General features: G+C 40.7%; 1 protein-coding gene across 1 annotated transcript in view; it reads right to left on the bottom strand.

Moving 5' to 3' along the window:
* Positions 1-22,427, bottom strand: part of LOC126268223 (chymotrypsin-2-like) — a 163,290-nt gene that overhangs the window by 27,009 nt on the left and 113,854 nt on the right. The window contains exon 5 of the mRNA XM_049973858.1: positions 16,682-16,795. Coding sequence (XP_049829815.1) covers positions 16,682-16,795 — 114 coding nt within the window. The remainder of the gene's footprint in view (positions 1-16,681; positions 16,796-22,427) is intronic.

Below are 22,427 nucleotides of genomic sequence, written 5' to 3'. Positions count from 1 at the left end.
ACTCCCTTAATGAAAGTACATGCTGACAGATGGTAGAAAATTACAGTTGTTATCAAAGTATTAAAATTAACATTCATATTAAATGTACAAATCAAATATCTTGTACATAGCTATCGATAATCATAACCTGAACATTTATGGTTTGTTCATCATGCAGTTGGGCAATTTCCACAAGATTTTAACCTCACGAGCTGTTACACTTGTTTGGCAATTGCTGTAGCAGTGTCCATAGTTTTGCATAATCAAACAGCGTGCTCCCATGTTTGACTATGAAATGTTTGCAAAGCTTTTCTAAATAAATTTCTCTGCACTAGCTGGAAGGTTCACTCCATTTAATCTACTACTAATTCCACAACCCAGAAGCTAATTAAATTTTGCACTGGATATCTCTCATACACAAGATTTCTCAAGGCTGTGAGTAACAAGAATAAGCAATTCTTAATTGTAGTGTAGACAAGGTGAACATATCCCTATAGCTGTCATAAACCTGTTGCGAGTCTATTAATGTTTCGTGCTTCTGGAATGATGTTTTGTTGCCAGTTTTAGTGTCAATGAATAGCATCTGATTCCTGTCGATAGTAGGGCATGGCATTTTATCTACATTGTCTGGATGAATCTGTCTTTCGCTAAGCATATGCAAGACAATTTTAAATTTTACGACTATGTCTTTATCTTTAAAATAGTGATTTGTGCACTGTCAGACTGTAACCAAGAGCAATACACAGAATGGTGTTGAATGCAGTCCTCCTGTCACTGATAACTGCCAGTCTCCTTCCTCCACTGTTGGTATACCTATTCTTTCTCCCTTATCCTCAATGCATCAGTTTCATATTTTTCTCTTCCTCCCCTCTGGCTAATTTATAGAACTATGGATTGTCATCCACACAGTTTTCTGAACAGATTGCTTCTCCCATCACTCCCTACATAAACTCCATCACCTGTATCCACTGTGGTTACCCTTGAATACATCTAAATGAGCTTTTCCTTTGGCTCATAATTCTAGTCTTTATCCTTGTTGCCCTCTCTTTCTCTAATATCTTCAACATTAGAAACTAACCCTGTATAACAAAACCATTCACTTTGTCAGGTAGACGTGTTTCATTGTATTTATTAGTGTTTTACCTTTAATAATAACTCTGATGAAAAAAACAAGTTCAAAAGCTGAGTTGCAGAATTCAGTTTTTAACCAATTATTATACATTATTATGTTAATGTTTGTGTGTTTTTGTTAGTTCAAACACATATTAAGCATGGTTAGTTGTAACGTAAATAGAAATATATAAATCAATGATCAGTATGTTACCATATATGCAGAGAGAGAATATATTATTTTTATAAATCAACTATATTTGATCCATGGAACACAAAAGGAACTGCCAGTATTGTAGTCCATGTTGTAGGCCTGTATTTGTACTTGAGGAGAATAGTGAAAGAAATAATAATGTTTATGTTTTAGTATACAGTGGTTCTTCAGGCAAGTATGATGTATGAATCATAAGTGGACCAAGGACAGCCCTTACTGAACTTCAAAAGATAGGAAGAGATCAAGCTGACAATGTAATCCAAAGTGGATAGATGAAATTGGCAAGCTTGTATCAACATCATGGATGCATGACAGAAGCATATAGATGAACCAAGGATCCCAGAAACAGCCCGTAAAGACAGCAAAGTTCAACTTAAGACTAATACTAGTCGGAAAGTTAAATATACCAAGCAGTCTTGGCCTGCTAAGGTATAATCATAGAAGGGGATTGCTATAGTCCTGAGCTTGCTGGGCATTAAATACAAAGTAACTAGTATTTTAAAACCAAGTACAGATCACAGCTACGATGTCTGATCTTAGCTATGATGTCTGTGGGAAATTACCTTGATAAAGAAAATCAGGTCCTGATTGTTGGGAAAGCCAGAAAAAATGGCTAAGAATGCTTTGCAAAGTAAAGTGATAATTATGTCGCAGAGCAAAACAACAAGCTCTGTGTGAAGCATTTTGTTCATTATGTTAATGCAAAGCTTCCAGTGTAATTCATGTATTGCTTATTACATGGCCACGTCACATACAGTATGGGTTATGTCTGAATATTTCCAGGAAGATGTTAACTTGTTTAATTAATTTCCATAAGCATTCAATGTCACTAGAGAAATGTCTGCCTAGTTCCTTTGATATCCAATATTTTCATTTCACTTTATTAGGATAAATGTTCCTGAAAGATAGAGCTGTTAAATAATTATGGACAGCAGCAGCCATTAATGGGAGGCAAAAACAGGAAAATATGACAGGTTGGACAGGGTAAAAGTCACAATACATTTGGGCATTTTCATCAAAATACAAGAAGTCTGTTATGTAAGGAAAATGAGCTTCTGATGTCACTACGAGAAATTGAAATTTCTGTACGTATTTCTTTATATGTGTTATGCATAACAGAACATCATTTGGAAGTCACTGAAATTTGACAGACAGGCACAAATTTGTACCACATTACTGTAGGCATCATATAATATAGAGGAGAGGGCTATGTGCACAAACAGTGAAATAAAATTGCAGGCCTTTAACTGAAATCAGTTGAACAGTTCTTGGAGTACTGTGCTTCATTAATACAGGCTGTCTGAGTTCAACATATAATAATACAAAATGTACAATGGCTATTTGGAAAGTAATGAATGACTGGTTGCAAAATGGAAACCACAGTGAAAACCTAAACTGTTTTATTTGTGGCAGTTAGCTTAATCTTCCAGCTGCTTCCCTAGATATTTGCCACACCATCTTAGACATCTGTCATAATATTGTACCAACTTCCCAATAATCTCATCAAAGAAGGCAGCCTCCTGTGCTTTCTGATTTTCTATGCTGGACTGCAGCTTTTTGTTTGTGTCAAAATGTTGCCTTCATAGCCAGCAGTTTGTATGAGCAGAAATTAAAATCAGAGGGAGCCAAGTCTGGGCTGTATGGTGAGTCATCAAACACTTCCCATCAAAAATGATGCAGGAGCGCCCTCATGGTCCTTACAGTGTGCGGCTGAGAACTGCCATGAAGAAGGAAATGCATAACAGTTTAGACGTCTGCATGAAATCAGGCCCAGAGGGGGCTCGCCACTCTTTGGGGGGTGTTTGTGCTTGGCTACCATGGGACCCCAGCATTTCCCTTCTATGTTTATGTCTGTCCTCTTGCTATTCTTTTTCCCCCTCCCTTAGAGATCATGTTTGGAGAATTCTTGGGAATATTCTGCATTCTGTTGCTGACATACGAACAGTCTCAACTTTCTTTTTGGCTCCCTTTTCCTTTCTTTGTTTCCCTTTTCCTCTCATTCCTCTGCTTTGGCATTTGAGGATCCTCTCTTTTCTTCCTCCCTGTGCCATCCTAAAGGTCGGCCAACATGTCAGATTCATAACATGTGACTGGCTAGCGTGTAATTCCCAGTCCTGGATCAACAGGTAGGGTTCGCACTTACCCCCTGGTACAGGCCAGGCCCAGGGAGGGGTGATTGAGCTGCAACCTTCCCAAATTGCTGAATGATTCCTCTGTCAGATGTTCAGGAGGTGTGACCTGAGGTGTGAACAATCACCTAAGGCAGGTGCGCCTCCTTGTGAAGGATGGCCCCAGTTGAAAGGTGCTCGCCATCAGAGATGCTGGCAGTCATGGGATTTTCTCACATTGCGTCAATCATCTCCCCATTCAACACCTACCAAACCTAAACATAACGAGGCTACTGATTCAAAAACCCTTCCCATTGCACCATGGTTCCTTGTGGTCTCACGTACTGAAGACAGTCAGTCCTTCACCACGGTCAATCCGTTTGGTGTGGATGCTATTGCTGGCCCTGTGAAATCCTGCTCTCGTTTATGGAATGGCACTTTGCTTTTGGAGACAGCTTCTGATTCCCAAACTCAACAACTGCTTGCTGCGTCACTTCTCCATGGCTACACTATTCGTGTCGAGGCCCATCACACTCTGAATTCTTCCCGTGGTGTAATTTACACCAGGCTGCTGAACAGTCTAACAGAGGCTGAAATACAGTCTTACCTCTCCAACCAGGGTGTTATTGCCATCCACCATGTAATGAAAAAGGTAGAGTCTTCTTTAGTTCCCACCCACACTCTTTTCCTCACCTTTGACAGAGTGGTGCTGCCATCAAAGATCAAAACAGGCTATGAAATTATCACAGTCAGGCCATACATTCCAAACCCGATGCACTGCTAGTTTGTCAACACCCAGCCAAATGTGTAATCTGTGCAAACGAGGGTGATTGTCCGCCTCCTTCTCCCTGCTATATCAACTGCCGTGGCAGCCACACCTCCTCCTCTCGGGACTGTCCTATGTACCTAGATTCGAATAAAGAAAAAGGTGCCTAGCTTATAAGTTACTGGCTAGTCATAAACCCTGTGTTCTTCCATCTGGCACCTATAGCTCTGTTCCTGTTACTCCTCATTTCGTGAAGGACATGACCACATAGACATGCAACCTGAAATTTGGCTCTGAGGCTGAGGAGTCGCCCAGTGTCGAGGTAGCGCCATCATCCCCCATCCCGCTGTGCAACAAACCATCAAACTCTCGCCTCAAAGGTTGAATCCACCAACTACACAACCAGTAGGCAGGAAAGGGCAGAAGGAGTACTCCTGTGAAGACTTCAACTGTCCATCCAGCCAAACACCACCTGAGTCTTCCTCTAACCAAAAAGGCTTGAAGAAGTCCACTAAAGACAAACGGTCTTCTCCACCACCAACTTGAACATCCTGTTCGGCGCATGGTACCTTAGCCCGGCCGAGCTCTGTCTTGCCGGTGCGCACCACCAACCGTTTTTCAGTGTTGGACTTCACGGACTGACTGCACAAGCAAGCTGATGCTTTTGTAGACCCCATGGAGCAAGATCCTCCTGTCCCTGTGCCCTGCAGTAGTGACTCCACACTGGCTGTCACTCAGCAGCCACAGAGTTGACACCCCTACATCTCTTCCTCCTCATGACTGTCCTCCAATGGAACGTTCACATCCTTCGGTCCCACAAAGAGGATTTACGACTGCTTTTAGTATTGCAGCATCCCCTTGTACTCTGCCGTCAGGAAATGGTTTTGCGCCCTCATGACCGCTTTGAGCTTTCACATTACTTACTGATTCATTTTGACCTTCTCCCTGAGGTTGACATTCTATCTCATGGGTGCGTCATGCTGCTCATATGGGATGACCTGCATTGTCAGCCTATTTCCCTGACTACCTGTCTTCCAGCTGTTGCAGTTCACCTCTTCCCTTCCCACCTGACCATTTCCCTCTGTACCATTGACGTATCTCCATCATTTGATGTTACCAGGGCAGACTTCCTTCAGCTTATTAGGATGCTACCTTCCCCATTATTGATACTCGGTGACTTTAATGTGTATAATCCCCTTTGGGGTTCCCCCAGGACTTGTCGGAGAGGTGCCCTCTTGGCTGATCTTCTTAACCAACTTAACCCTTTCTGCCTAAACACTGGACCACCCACTTTCTTTTCCAACTCCTCGCATACCTATTCCCATTTGGACCTATCCTTTTGCACTGCCCAGCTTGCCCATCATCTTGAGTGGTCCATTCTTTCTGACACATACTGGAAAAATCATTTTCTGTGTGCTATCTGTTTGTTGACTCCTACCCCACCATTGTGCATCCCCAAATGGCATCTTTACTCCTCCCTGGCGACCTTTGAAGAACAAGATTTCCCCAGTTGTGATGACGAGGTGGACTATCTCACTAACATTATCCTTAGTGCTCCAGAATGTTCCATTCCTCACACTTCCCCTTTACCACATTGTGTCTCAGTCCCTTGGTGGACTGAGGAATGCCGCAATTCTATTTGCGCACGTCAATGAGCTTTCCACATTTTTAACTGCCACCCTTCGCTGACAAACTGCATTCATTATAAACAGATGCTTGCGAAGTGTTGTTGCATTCTTCGAGATAGCAAAAGAGCTAACTTGCTTTCATTCACTAGTTCTTTTAACAGTTCCACACCTTCCTCTGTCATGTGCGCCAACCTATGATGGCTCTGTGGCACCAAGATCCATTCCCCTATTTCTGTCGTGACAGTTGCTGACAATGTCATTAAGGACCCTCTTGCTATGTCCAACACCTTGGGCCACCATTTTGCTGAAGTTTCGAGTTCTTCCCACTATCACCTTGCCCTCCTCCATCAGAAAAGAGTGGAGGAGGCTCAGGCAATACCCTTCTCTTCTCCACATCATGAGTGTTACAGTACCGTATTTACTATGATGGAGGTAGATGGTGCTGTATCAGTTCATCCCAATCCTCCACCCCAGGGCCAGATGTTGCTGTCAGTTCATCGCAATCCTTCACCCTAGGGTCAGACTCCATCCACATTCAGATGTTGCAGCACCTTCCTCCTGTGGACAGGCACTTTCTACTTAACACATACAACCGCATCTGGGCGGAGGGCACATTTCCTGGACACTGGCATGAAGCCACTGTCATACCCACACCTAAGCCTGGTAAGGACACAAACCTTCCTTCTAGCTACTGGTCCATCTCTCTTACCAGCTGTGTTTGCAAGATGATGGAATGTATGATTCATGCCCGGCTGGTGTGGTGGCTCAAGTCTCGCCATTTACTAAAGTGCGCGTCATTTATGTTGGCGGCCGAGTTTAGGTTCGATCTGCGCATCTGACGTCACAAAACACAGTCAGCCACTGAACAGAGAACTACGTTGCCAGATCTCGACTGCAGTGCAGACTGCAGAGCATGGACGAGTGTCTTCACTTTTAGAAACATTCAGTCATAAATAAAGATATAGAACAAAAGCAATGTCTTGATAGCAGACTTTCTTTTATAGAAAGTTTAGAAAAAGCATTTTTTTATACCAATTGCTTCATATTCTATTAATTAATTAAACCAAACAAGCAATAAGACTCCTAATTCAGGCGATAGCAAGGAAAGGTGTTTGTATCAATCTCACGAACCGCTTTTTCGCAATAAAGAACAGCGGTAATTGTTTATTTCCTATTACACTTCGATGAAGCGTGTGTAATTCATAGTCATACCAACAGTGTTTGTCAATATTTTGCGTGACAAGTTACAGTTCTAGGACGAGCTGCGTTAGCGTAACGGTTAAAGTCTGAGCCGGCATGGTAGATCAGCTTCTTTGGTCAGAGGGCAGCCCTCTGTAATAAAAACAACTGAGTTAATAGATCGAAAACGAACTTCAACGGATGTCTTACGACGTCCGCCCCGAGCAGATGCAACGAACAAAAGCGAACGAAATGAGATTAAAAAAATTTGATTTTTACACGTCTTCTTGACTGATACCTTCCCCCCATAAATGACTTAATTTTGTTTCGATGTTCAACGCAGTTATTATGCAGCATTAAATAAAGTAAACCATTGCACGAAATTTTGAAGAGTTTGCAGAGGTAGAGTCCATAGCGTATACTTTCCGTATGGTCGATTTTAGTTGCCACAATGTTAAGAATGAAATGTGGACAAGATACCTAAATTTCATATAAAATTTGCTGTATAACAATATCTCATTTAATTTAAGTACCACAAAGGTGTCGTATGTAATATTGAAAAATATTCCATCTTTCACGACTGTTGAATTAGAATGTATACTTTTTCAATACGAAAATATGCAGCGTACATGTTGCTGCACGTCAAAGATATTTCCAAAACGTGTTTTTCCTCCCCTGAGTTTCGTTTCCTAAACTCTACGCTGCTGTATAAAACCATATCCATTCAAAGGATTGATAAGTTTTACTGTTTTATCGGAAAGTGTACTGTCACTTAGCACGGAAAAAGTGTGTTTTCACCTGGGAGAAAATGTATTTTTAACCAGGAGATCCGGGAAAAATCTGGGAAATTTTATTCCTTGTCCATGTGTACACCCTGCACCATTATGACATCCATTTGGCCACGGGTGCCTTTTACACCAGCCCGGTTGAGAGATGCTGAAGCTGCTGAACTACCACTGTCCTACCGGCATGACTTTCTCCTCAGCAGGTATGCATGCCGTTTGTCTGCCATGCGTGGCCACCCATCGTATGCCTCCTTTTTCGATGATTCCGTTGATCATCAGTATGCTGCTAGTCCCTCTTCTCCTGGAGTCCACTTTTGCCACTTGCTACGGCAGCTTAACTTCACACTACCTGCACCTTTCCCAATGGGTTTGAATCCTTCTGCACCTTGGCTTCATGAAGCGACCCATATTAACCTTAGTCTTAACTCATTTCCTAAAGGCACTACTCCAGCCTCGGCCTCTCGCCTCCAATTTCATGATCTTCGTATGGAACTTTGTGATAGTACCTTTGTATACACTGATGGCGCTCGGACTGCCCTTGGGGTGAGGTGTGCCTTCATCATTTGCACTCTTGTCTTTCAGTATCAGCTTCTGGCACACTCCTCACCATTTACAGCTGAGCTCTTCACCTTGTATAAGGCCACAGAGTACATCCAGTGACACAGCCTTTTCAATTGTGTCCTCTGCTCTGACTCAGTGCCCTTCAAAGTCTATGTGCACTGTACACTGCCCATCCCTTAGTGCAGTGGGTCCGGGAAACCTGTCACTTGCTCAGGGTTGGTGAAGCCAGTGCCATATTCCTGTGGGTCCCAGGTCATGTCGGACTGCCAAGAAACGAGGCTGCAGTCCTCGTACCTCGGCCCACAAGTACCTATACTCCCTCCGATGATCTTGGCGTTAGGGTCTGTCAGGAGGTGGTGTTCCTTTGGCATCGCCAATGGTCCTCCCTCCACGGGAATAAGCTTCAGCTTATTAAGCTCTCCAGCACCTTGGACAACCTCTTCTCAACCCTCCCACCAGCGGGAGATTAACTCAGCTGTGTATTGGGCACTGTCTTTTTAGACATTGTCATTTGCCCCGTGGCCTTACCCCACCACTTTGTCCACATTGTGCACAAATTTTACCTGTCCACCACTTCCTTCTGGAATGCCCTTTTTTTTTTAGCCATTTACATTCCAGCTGGGGTTTGCCACCTGATTTATCAGCCATTTTAGTGAGTGATGCGTGGGTTCGAACTATCAGTTTAATAAGTCACAGCTGCAAAATATTAACGCGAATTCTTTACAGACGAATGGAAAAACTGGTAGATGTGGACCTCAGGGAGGATCAGTTTGGAATCTGTAGAAATGTTGGAACACGTGAGGCAATACTGACCTTACGACTTATTTTAGAAGAAAGATTAAGAAAAGGCAAACCTATGTTTCTAGCATTTGTAGACTTAGAAAAAGAATTTGACAATGTTGACTGGAATACTCTCTTTCAAATTCTGAAGGTGCCAGGGGTAAAATACAGGGAGCGAAAGGCTATTTACAATTTGTACAGAAACCAGATGGCAGTCATAAGAGTCGAGGGGCATGAAACGGAAGCAGTGGCTAGGAAAGGAGTGAGACAGGGTTGTAACCTCTCCCCGATATTATTCAATCTGTATATTGAGCAAGCAGTAAAGGAACCAAAAGAAAAATTCGGAGTAGGTATTAAAATTCATGGAGAAGAAGTAAAAACTTTGAGGTTCGCTGATGACATTGTAATTCTGTCAGAGACGGCAAAGGACTTGGAAGAGCAGTTGAACGGAATGTACAGTATCTTGAAAAGAGGATATAAGATGATCATCAACAAAAGCAAAACGAGGATAATGGAATGTAGTCAAATTAAATCGGGTGATGCTGAGGGAATTAGATTAGGAAATGAGACACTTGAAGTAGTAAAGGAGTTTTGCTATTTAGGAAGTAAAATAACTGATGATGGTCAAAGTAGAGAGGATATAAAATGTAGACTGGCAATGGCAAGGAAAGCGTTTCTGAAGAAGATAAATTTGTTAACATCGAATATAGATTTATGTATCAGGAAGTCGTTTCTGTAAGTATTTGCTTGGAGTGTAGCCATGTATGGAAGTGAAACATGGACGATAACTAGTTCGGACAAGAAGAGAATAGAAGCTTTCGAAATGTGGTGCTACAGAAGAATACTGAAGATAAGGTGGATAGATCACGTAACTAATGAGGAGGTATTGAATAGGATTGGGGAGAAGAGAAGTTTGTGGCACAACTTGACTAGAAGAAGGGATCAGTTGGTAGGACATGTTTTGAGGCATCAAGGGATCACAAATTTAGCATTGGAGGGCAGCGTGGAGGGTAAAAATCGTAGAGGGAGACCGAGAGATCAGTACTCTAAGCAGATTCAGAAGGATGTAGGTTGCAGTAGGTACTGAGAGATGAAGAAGCTTGCACAGGATAGAGCTGCATGGAGAGCTGCATCAAACCAGTCTCAGGACTGAAGACAACAACAACAACAACAATGCGTGGGTTGTCGATCACATTTTACTTTTTATTCGCCACAGCAATATGGTGATGGCCATTTAATTTTTAGTTTTGGACCTCCATTACTATATTGAGTTTTTTTTTCTAGCCCTGTTTCCATGTGCCTGTTTTAAGCTGTCTTCTATTCTGTCCATTAGGAGTGACACTCCACTCTGTGTTTGTGTACTGTAGTTTTGACTTGGGCACATACGACCCCAGCTGTTGTTTGCACCCTAAAGCAAAACAAAACAAACAATGAAATCAGGCAAAATCTCATGGTAGAAATCCATATGTGGCAGGAAGCACTACTTTCTAAGCATCTTCAAGTGCTCACTCTCACTCAGAACTGAGAAGAGCAACGTCACGCCGTATACGGGCATACTAGAGACACTGCCTAACACAGTGGTGCAAACCTTCATCACATTTTCACTGTGGTTTCCATTTTGCGACCATAGCTGCACGAATGCCATGGTGCAGGTGTGGTAGATCATGAACTGGTGCCTGGTACTTTAGATTCTTGATAAACTCCCATAGGAAAAAATCAAGTAGCGTAATGTATATGCTTCTGGGAGGTGGGCAACCTCTCCCAATGCAGCAACCTGGGAGCTCATGATCCAAAAAATCCCTCAAATGTTCGCAAGATGGCATGGTGCCTCATCTTGATTAAAAAATAAAAAAAATCACCTCATAAAGAAGTTGTGGCACAGTATAAAGTTCCACCTTGTCTGTGTACATTGCTGCATTAACTGTAGGCTCTGCGAAGAAGAATGGGCCTATAACCCTATTCTTCAACAATCCAATTGCCATAAGGGAACACAGAAAATTTTTGAGTTTCCTGCTTGTATACACAAACTGTCAATACATATCTCTTAACATCTCAAGTTATTACGTTTTATATTATTATATGTTTAACTCAGACATGCTGTAGATTAGGTAACAAATAGATGCTGCACCAATACCCAACAGGAAATGTTTTAAAATTTATGAAGGAATTAGAAACTATACTAAAAAGATTTAGTAGAAGTGATTTGGACCCATGGGTGTGGAGATTTCGGTATGGGTTTCATCCTGAATTGTACTGATTGAAGACATTTGTTTGTAATGTCTCATAGTAAAACTCCAAACAATAAAAGGACATGAGCATAAACAATTGGCAATTTATCTTGAGATACTTGTAAGTCCCCTGATAAATGATTTGTCTGATTTGTCAAATAGCAATGATGAAATGTCCCCATCAAGTAAAGATCAATTCGGTGGTCCAGTCAGCCCAAACGACTGGCTTGTCATGCTCTGACAATGGCATCATCGGATGTGGTACAGAGGGACACATGGTCAGCATACCACTCTCCCTATTGCTGTCGCGTGTATTAACCTTGGAATCACTTCTAATCAGTTGAGTAATTCCTTGTTTGGCCTGATGAGGTTGAGTGCATCCTGTACCATTCCTTCCACAAGAGAAAAATCCCTGGAAGTACCAGGAACTGAATCCTGTTAGCTATGGAGGCAGACATAGTCACACTACTCAACTATTCAAAGAGAATTTACTAGATTGACAATGGGAATAAGTTTACCAAGTTCACAAAATAGATGAGAAATTTATTTTATACACATATTCCCACTACACTACGAACCCATTTTGTGATCAGTGATTTTTTGAGCTACTGAAATATGCAGTGGTAGTACTCAAACACAAAAATAGAAATAACTGTTTGGCCCCCTAGTTATAGATACATTTACACTATTCCTTTGCTCTCAAAAAATTTTGACTAGGTAGTTAATAACAGAATTTTGAACCACCTTTCTTGATAATAGCCAACAATTGTTCAACTTGGATTTTGTAAAGGCTTTTCGACAAATTTGTCATATAGTCCTAAATGAGAAGAAAAGTCACCATTCAACCATTCTGGCAGAAGAAGAAGAAATCTTGTGTGATTATAAATTTCTTTTATGTGCCTATTGATAGTTTATGTGACCCTGTGAAGACTCTGATTTGCATGTTGTTGTTGTTGTTGTTCTCGTTCTTGTCTTCTGTAGTCCAGAGACTGGTTCAATGTAGCTTTCCATGCTGGTACATCTGTGCAAGCCTCGTTATCTCTGGATAACGACTACAACCCTCATATTTTGAACCACCTTACTGTGCTCATCTCTTGGTCTCCATCAGCAATTTTTAGTCCCACACTTCCATCCAATACTAAATTGACAAGTCTTTGATGTCTCAGAATGTGTCCTCTCGACCTATCCCTTCTTTTAGACAAGTTAGCCACAAATTTCTTTTTTCCCAAGTTCTGTTCAGTACCTTCACATCAGTTATGCGATCTAGCCATCTAATCTTCAGCATTCAAAAGCTTCTATTCTCTTCTTGTCTGTACAGCTCATCATACACATTTCACTTCCATTCAAGGCTACACTCCAGAAAAATACGTTCAGAAAAGATTTGTCAACATTCAAATATACATTGGATGTTAACAAAATCTCTCTTTTGGAAAAGGTTTTCTTACCATTGCCAGAGTACATATTTATATTCTGTCTACTTTGGCCATCATTTATTTTACTGCCTGAATAGCGAAAGTCATTCACTACTTTTAGTGTCTCATTTCTTAATCTTAATTCCCTCAGCATCACCCAGTTTAATTAGACTACATACCACTATCCTTGTTTTTCTTTCCTTAATGTTCATCTTATATCCTCATCTCAAGACACTCTCCACTCCATTCAACTACACTTCTAAGTCCTTTTGCTGTCTCTGACAGAATTACACTTCTCTCAGACAGGGTGTGTATAAACTGGGACAACCGGGAGATCCAGGAAAAACTCGGGAATTTTTTCATCCGGGAGAAAACCGGTAGAACCTGGGAATTTTTTAGAATTATGGGAATTTTCGTTGTTCTAGTTTTCAGTTAAATTTTTAAAATGTTAACTGGTAAGAATCGATACTCTAACAAAGGATATTACTGTAACCCACTACTGAAGAATAATGGTGCAACAATAAAACACGAATGAGGCCAAACGAAAGTGTTGGTATGTTGATAGGAGACAATAAAAAACACAAAGACACACACACAAATTTCAAGCTTTCGCATCCCACCGTTACTTCATCAGGAAAGAGGGAAGGAGCGGGAAAGATGAAAGGATGTGGGTTTTAAGGGAGAGGGTAAGCAGTCATTGTAATCCCGGGAGTGAAGAGTTACCCTAGGGGGGAAAAGGGACAGGTATACACTCGCACACGCACACATATCCATCCACACATATACAGACACAAGCAGACATGAGGTATCAGACCTGGTTGACAATTTTGGGGGGAATTCATATTCTTGAGGAGAAAAAACCTGGTTTCACAAAGCACCTAGCATCCAGTGCATGTTGGCCTACAGTTTACTCATATGATTTTGAAACACGTCCCTGTTGGCTTTTGAACAGACTCTGTAAGTTGATTTTTGAATGAATCATAAGTCGATTTTTCAATGCGTGCACAGTGTACGTGATGTCTCTGTCAAGGGAATCATCGTCGCATCTAGAAATGAACTTTCCTGCAAGCAAAAGGGGATCGGGCTATACAAACCGAGCGGAGTGAAGCCGAATGAGTGGACCCTATTGCAGTCTAATTATGTGGTTGATTGGGTTTGCAAATGATCAGCATTGTTATAATTACTAGCAAAATCCATAGATTGAGACTACCAGAGTGGAAATAAACGACTAACAGGAATAACAGGTAAGAAAAATTACTTATTATCTTCTCGTGTACCCAAGAAAATGAAATTTTGCCAGAAAATTTTTGGACAGATCTCTACAGTAGCACTGTACAGTCCCTGTGTAGCAGCCGCTTAAGTTCTATTCTGGAAGTAGCGTGGGAAAGGGTTTGTATGAACATAACAGTGCCTAACCGGACAATAATCAGGGATAACTATACCGGTGATTCTGGCAGGTTTAGTGAAGTTAACCAGCGAATAAGAATTAGTCATGACAAGATTGTTTGTTAGAATGAGGAAGGAGAAGAATGGGGACATCACACAAATTATGAAAAGAATACGATTCCAATTTATATAAAAATCTCGTACTACTACTTTTTGATCTCATCCTCAAGAAACTGGAGCGTATCAATGAAATGTGAAACTATTTTCTAACATAAAGCTTTTTGCTTGTAGTAGGCCTAATAGGCCTTTCATGTTGGTCTTCGTGAATTATTCTGTCGTGTTATAAAAATGACCATTTGTGCCAAAACAGCCTCGTTTATTCAGTGCGTGTTACAATTGCTGCAATGTCAGAAAGGCCTATTTTGTTTTATCTAGCAGACAGTGACAAAATAGAAGTAATCAGATCAAGAAACGACACCAGTCTTGGGTACTATTTGTGCTAACAGCTTATGCAGTATTAGACAACGATATTTCGATTTTTCATGTAGCAAAACGTTTGATGAACTTCGAGGTAATAGATTCTTTCGCAGAAAGGAAAGCACACCATGAAAGCAGTAGCAAGAGAAGAGAGAACAATGCTAGTAGCTAAGGATTGAAGAAATGTATACTGTCTTGCTTGTCTTTTGTCTTTACTGGTTTTATGTATCCAATATTTAATTTTATGTCACCCAAAACAGAAAGTTATTATCTAACAGGCAAAAAAGAGTGCAAATTTTCTGAAGAGTTCTACTTCTCCCGATTACAAATAATCCCATCCAGTATTGAAAGCAAGGTTTGAAAAGTGTTACTTTCAAATCAAATTTCTTTTTAAGCAATTTGAACTATATCCTAGAATGTACGGTGAATTTCTTAAAACACAGAGCATTTGATGACAAGCCATTTTGTAGAAATCCAATCCCAGACGATCAGACATTCATGTCGTTATTATGAGCAAATTAATGTAGAGCTACGGGAAGCTCTCTCTCCTCTGTGGTAGCTAATTTATTTGTGGAAAACTTTGAGGACACGTCTCTGGACTCGCCTAAAAATTTTACTGGCTCATTTTGTGATATATCTTAACATATAAAATGCACAAAAAAGATCAACATTATATGTGTAAGCCATGGTGAAAGTTCAGCATCTCTTGAGCTTATTAACCTTGGAGACCAATATTATATGTGAAAGCTTTGCATTTCGTGTAGCAACACTATGTATGTTAATTTAAAACATTAACTTTTCCTGTTTGTTACTCCGTGCTACTTAACAGTAATATTGCTATTAGCTGACTGCATCACGTGTCCTGTGGTCTGAATATCTGCTGTCGTCATCTGGCAGGATCACTTGACATGAGATATAACTGGCTCACAAAAGTGCATCACAATCTCGATTTCAATGGTTCGGTAAGTAACATGCGGTGTTTGGAGGAATTCAAATTTATATGTTGGTAATACAAAAATATGCAGCGTACATGTTCCTGCACATCAAAAATATTTCCAAAAGGGGTTTTGTTCCCCAAGTTTTCTTTTCTAAAGTGGCAGGAAATTCTACGCCCGTGTTTAAAAACGTAACCATTCATAGGATTGATAAGTTTTACAGTTCCGAGGGAAAATATACTGTCACTTAATAACATGGGAAAAGTGCGTTTTCATCCTGGAGGAAGTGTAGTTTTAACCGGAAATCTGGAAAAATCCAGGAATTTTTTTCCTTGTCCGCTTATACACCCAGCTCTGAATTTTAATTCATTCTCCAAATTATCCTTTGGCTCCCTTTACAGCTTGCTCATTGTAGAAAACGAATAACATCAGGGTTAAGCTACAGTTCTGTTTCATGAACTTCTCAACCACTGCTTTCCTTTCATGCCTTTCAACTTTATAACTGCCAGCGGCATTATGGAAGTGTCCGATTCCATCCATCTGCGCTGACCCTTCATCAGTATGGCCGAAATGGTTATTCGAAGCATCTCCAACATGGCACCTATGATGTCACTACACACTCACGGCAACAAATAGATGTACAATAACATATCCCTCCAAAAATACAATCAAACTAAGGATATTAAATGGAATGATCACGTAGACTCATTCTTACCCTGGTCAGATACTGGGAAAATATTCTTAGTTTACAAGATAGACTGCTTACAAAAAACACTTGTATGTGGAATCCACACCAGATAGCAGTAACAGAGTACATTAAAATGCTGAAAACCTAAATTGGCAGACATTTGAAGATAGATGCCTGTTATCCTGGAAAAACCTACCTGGAAATTTCATGAACCTGTGTTAAGTGAGGAATATAGGAACACACTACATGTATCTCTACGGAATGGACTACACAGAAAAGATTAGACTAATAACAGTGTGCACAGAGGCTTTTAAACTATAATTTGTCACCCACTCCATATGTGTATGGAACAGGAAGGAATGCCAACATGTGGTACAATAAGAAGTATCATCTGCTGTACTTAACAGTGGTTTGAAATGTACAGATTTACATGTAGTTTACTTACATAAGGTAGCCCCCATCCAATAACTGTGGCTGGTGTGCCCACAAATGTACTCTGGTAATCCAGTGGAAGCTCTGTTGGGTGTACTCTTGGGCCAAGAGAAAGTGGCTCAGACAACTGCAAGTAAAGGAAATGAACATTAAAATTTAGAAGAATTACAATATTGAGTGTGTGTGTGTGTGTGTGTGCGTGTGTGTGTGTGTGTGTGTGTGTGTGTGTGTGTGTGTGTGTGTGTGTGTGTGTGTGACAGTATGAATCTTTCGAGGAATTTCAGATGCATTGACAAAGAGGGAAAAAGCGGGAGAAAATAGTGTAGTTAAGCTGCTGTTTTCTCCATATATACACAACACAGTTCGCTCCATTATTTTTTCAAGTCTACCCTCTTCAAATATGAGATGAGCACTGGGATTGGTGTCATTCTCAAATTTTTTAAGCACTATGTAGATAACAGGGAACAGTTCTGACATTTGAGTATACAATGTGATTCAGGAACAATGACACATAGTTTGTGAGGTGATTTTACGTGTGGAAATAAACCAAAACCAAAAAAGTTCTGTGAAAATGTGTCAGATTTTCGACTGCCATGGAACTAAACATATCCATGAATGATTATGATGGCAAGTGTGAATATTATTTACCAGAATGCTGTTTAGGCGCTGTGGTGGACAGAATAATAGTGGGACAGATGACTGATCCATCCTACATGAGATATTCAGAAATCCCCCAATCCTTCTCACCGTACTTGTCAACCCATTGGGGAGTGTGTGTTGCTCACTGAACTTAATGTCAACAGGGTTTATTGTGGGCAACAACATTAGTGATGCAAGTGACAAGTTCTTCACGTGTATCTGCCTTCATTGCACACCCATCCATCTCTAACCAGCCCCATAAACAGAGGTCTAATCGTGTTATGTTGGGTGATCATGCATTCTATTTAATGGAGTCTGCCACAGCCAGTTCACACTTGAGGAAATGTGTTATTTAGATACTGGAATACTTGTCCGGTATGGTGAATTGGTGATCTATCCTGTTGCAGGTACATTTTCCATTCTTGCCTTAATGTCTCTTCCTTTAAAAGTGATGGTGGGTCTTCTGTCAGGAAATGTGGATTTGCTGTGGCTGTCCAGCAATATGGCTGGAACACAGGCCCTATTGCCAGGTCATCAGTCATACCATACCAGACATTAACTGAGAACCTAGTATGGAATCTTATTTCCCTACTGTCATGTAGATTCTCCATCACCCATGTATAAGAACTGCAGGCATTCACGATACCATTGCATGTAAATGTAGCTTTATCTGTAAATAATGTATTGCACAACTTATCCGTGTACAGCCAACCATTCACAAAATTGTTGGTTGCATACTGAGTCACCTGGATGCAGATATTGCACAGGCAGCACGTGGAATGTGTACAAGCCCTCAGAATGTAATGTACACCAAAGTCATGTTTGTGGAAAACAAGCTGGCAGAAAATGCACTGTGTACTGGTGATGGGATGCCATTATACCATTGCAATATCATCTTCCATTTCCTCAGCTGACTGGACGGCCTCACATTCTGATGTTATGTGTATGCTGGGTAGTGTTCCAGATTCGCATAATGTTTGAAAAGTCCTGGGGAATACCTTGGCACAGGGAGTATTTTGATCAGGGAAATGTCTATGATATTCTGTAACAGCTGGATGGGCTATATCATTACAGTACCCATGCACAAACAACATGTCTGTGCATTCTGAATGGCTGAATGTATACAGCATGTTAGTATTCACAGACCCAATGGACTTGCTCAAATAACACCACACACACACACACACACACACACACACACACACACACACACACACACACACACACACACGACTGCTCTCTGGTCCACATTTGCAGCTGTTGCCTCGGTGCGATGTCACAGTGCTGCCATCATCATCATCATCATCATCATCAACAACATGATTTCCTTCCAGGGAGCCGGGTAGGAACATGGCAAACAATATGCCTCTATTGGTTTCTATCCTGGTACAGCTTTTCCCTCTCCACTACATCCCATGTTTTTCCTCTCCTCTTGAGCTCTTCCTTAACCTGGTCTGTCCATTTCCTTCTAGGCCATCCAATTGGTCTTTCTCCTGGTACCTCCATCTCCAAACACTGGTGTGGAGTTCAAGTTGGGTGCATTCACTTCACATGGCCCAACCACTTCAATCTCATCTGTTGGAGAAGTCTCACACCTCTTGTAGGATGAATCAGTAATCTGTTCCATCTTTATTTTGTCCACCACAGTGCCTACACAGCATTTCGTTAAGTAATATTCATAATATTCACACTTGTCTTCATACCCATTATGGATGTGTTTAGTCTTCAACCTGCAACAGTTCCGTAATGATAAAAAACTAGACGCATGTTAATAGGACTTCTTTGATGCATTTTCATGTATAGTTACCCTAACATGTGACATTGCTCTTGAATCACCCTGTATTGTACACCTGCAATTTTTTTTAATGTGCATCGTTGTTGTGAGTGGTCATGAAACGTACTTAGATAAAATCCTCTTCTTTCATCTATATAATTTACCAAGTGCATATATTTGTATTGTGGATGACTGTAATGAGCACTTAATAGACCCTTTCTTATGCACTGAGAAGAAAATTTTGTGAACAATTCTTCCTGCCCAGCACAACTACAAAGCCAAAGCAACAATATGTTAGCCTAGCACATTTAATGGCTCATGGAATATTACATTAATGTTCCATCTCCAGTGTATGTAATAAAATAAGCATTCATTCATAAATGGAGTAATGTTTAAACTTCTTCCACAACTACAAATATGCTTACAAATGCATGAAGTATGTTCTTCTGCTACATTAATGACAGTAACAAGCTCCATTGGTCCTGCTTGTGAGAAGTATAGTTTGAAACAACAGGAAGGAACTTAGTGACCCCTCTCTCCAGCAATTTAATACTGTACAGCAGCAACAGATTATTTTACTGATATTGCATTCTATACACAACAGTTCTGCCCCCATTTTTTCTCTGTCAGGAATTGGGAAGTAGATATTTATCATCAGTCTTGAACGAGATTACTATTGAACTGTCTGTGTCTGTTTAGAATTGCATATTGAAAAATATTTACTCTCAGTAACTGCAAGATGATTTCCAGTCAATATATTTTTGTGCATATAATAAATGATCCTACTCTAAGCTGAAGCATTATTGTCACCTGCTTAACAGCATGTTGATTAACCTTTGATATGCAGCTCAGCAGTAATTCTGCATGGCATGGATTCAGTGAGATCTTGGTTGGTTCTTGAAGTATATGGTATCAGATGTCTACGCTCAGGTCACATAATTCCCATGTAACAACTATAGATTAGATTAGATTAGATTAATACTTGTTCCATAGATCATGAATACGACACTTCGTAATGATGTGGAACGTGTCAGGTTAATAAAAGATGTCTGTACAAGAAATTACATTACACAAAATATTGCATGACACTAATGATTAAGTTTTTTTCTTTTTTTTTTTTTTTTTTTTTTTTTTTTTTTTTTTTTTTCCTTACTTTATATCTAAAAATTCAGCCAATGAGTAGAAGGAGTTGTCATCTAGAAATTCTTTTAATTTATTTTTAAATGTTAGTTGGCTATCTGTCAGGCTTTTGATGCTGTTTGGTAGGTGCCCAAAGACTTTTGTGGCAGCATAATTTACCCCTTTCTGTGCCAAAGTCAGATTTAACCCTGCATAGTGAAGATCATCCTTTCTCCTGGTGTTATAGGTATGCACACTGCTATTACTTTTGAATTGGGTTGGATTATTATCAACAAATTTCATAAGGGAATATATATACTGTGAGGTTACTGTGAGGATCCCTAGATCCTTAAATAGATGTCTGCAGGATGACCGTGGGTGGGCTCCAGCAATTATTCTGATTACACGTTTTTGTGCAATGAATACTTTTCTACTCAAGGATGAATTACCCCAGAATATGATGCCATACGAAAGCAGTGAATGAAAGTAGGCATAGTAAGCTAATTTACTGAGATTCTTATCACCAAAATTTGCAATAACCCTAATAGCATACGTAGCTGAACTCAGACGTTTCAGCAGACCATCAATGTGTTGCTTCCAGTTTAACCTCTCATCAATGGACACACCTAAAAATTTTGAAAATTCTACCTTAGCTACAGACTTCTGTTCAAATTCTATATTTATTACTGGAGTTTTGCCATTTACTGTACAGAACTGGGAGCAGAAGTTGTATCCCAGGACTGCAATGAAGGCACAGCCAGACTTTGAAATAACTGATGAGCTCATGTGTCACCAGAGCATGAGGACAAAATCAGACCACAAGTCACAAGTCTTGCAGTTGGCAGTTGTCCATGCTTTATCAGCACACCTCAGCAGCAGCACAATTTCTGTGACACTGTTCTGGGTGTCAGTGCCCTGGCACCAGTCTTCAAAAAATGACTCAGGCTTGACTTCCCAACCTACTGTCAATGTGCCCTGCCAATTACACCAGACCCCAGCCATTGCCTTGTTCCAGATGGTTCCAAATGACACCAAAATGTCAAACCTTCCACAACTGTCAACACATGGAAGCACTATTTGACACAGCAGTACAAGGCCACCAGTGTGTTGGGACAGCTGAGCAATAAGTGATGCACAGTCTCTGTGCATCGCCACATCACCATAACTCTGACACCATCAGGCCATGAAGGAGTGACGTCTTCCTGTCTGCCCAGGTTAGGCAGCCAACACCACTTTAGCCACCACCTCCCTAGGATTGCTTGCCATCGCCATCCCCAGAGCCCAACCAGCAGTTAAGTCAAATTTTAGGCAGCACCATGTCCTTCCATCACATTGGCTGAAATTGCCCTCTGCATGCTCTGTGCTGTAGCTGATTCACATGTGGTCTCCACACCATTACCGAGTCAGTGCACCATGTCAGGGATCCACTGTGTTAACAGCTCACCAGCTGTTACAGCACTTAATATCCCATGGAGATGAAAATGCGCTTGGCTGACTGTACTTGCAGGACGGAATAATTAAAGACTTTCTGATCTCCATCAAGTCACTTCTGGCCAGTTTCATTGTGGAATCCAAGCTGTATAAATTTGTAAAGTTAAATTGTATCCTCACATGGAGCTGCCTCTGCTGCTGACCACATCCACCATCCCAGAGAACTCAACCCAGTACCAGGAGCAACCAGTTTTTCTTTCCGGAAGAGGGCAGGGAGTGTATGGATGGAAGACAGTGCTGAACATTAACAGAGACACTAACAGATGTAAATAGGTGCACAGAGTGTTTTCATTCATCAAATCTGTACATTCTATAGCTTTGTATACTTGTGTCCTTGTTGTTCAATATGTAGGGTGTAGACACAAATGCTGTTTTTAAGAATGGCCTGAGAGCCAAACCTCTAGTGCCAGTAACTTGTACACAATGTCATTTGCAAGGTCATCCATCCCCATGCACCTAGTCACACGATATAATTTGTCGGATTCATCATTAAAAAGGTCATTAAGCAAGCCAGTGCCAGGAGGGTGCCTAGTTTAGACATGGGAAACAGTGGGTACTGAGTTGACTTATAAGTGGCCAAAGTAATCATACGTTTTGTTTTTGAAGGATAAAACAAGAACTGTGATAGTTAAGGTAATGTAGAAGCTTTTAGATTAGACTTAGATTATGCGGAAGCATGTATATTAACAACATAGATGTAACCAGTGGTAGCTCAGCACTGACCAAGTACAGCATG

Source organism: Schistocerca gregaria, chromosome 4 (assembly GCF_023897955.1).
Source record: "Schistocerca gregaria isolate iqSchGreg1 chromosome 4, iqSchGreg1.2, whole genome shotgun sequence".
NCBI lineage: Eukaryota > Metazoa > Arthropoda > Insecta > Orthoptera > Acrididae > Schistocerca > Schistocerca gregaria.
This window is presented reverse-complemented; position numbering and strand designations above follow the sequence as displayed.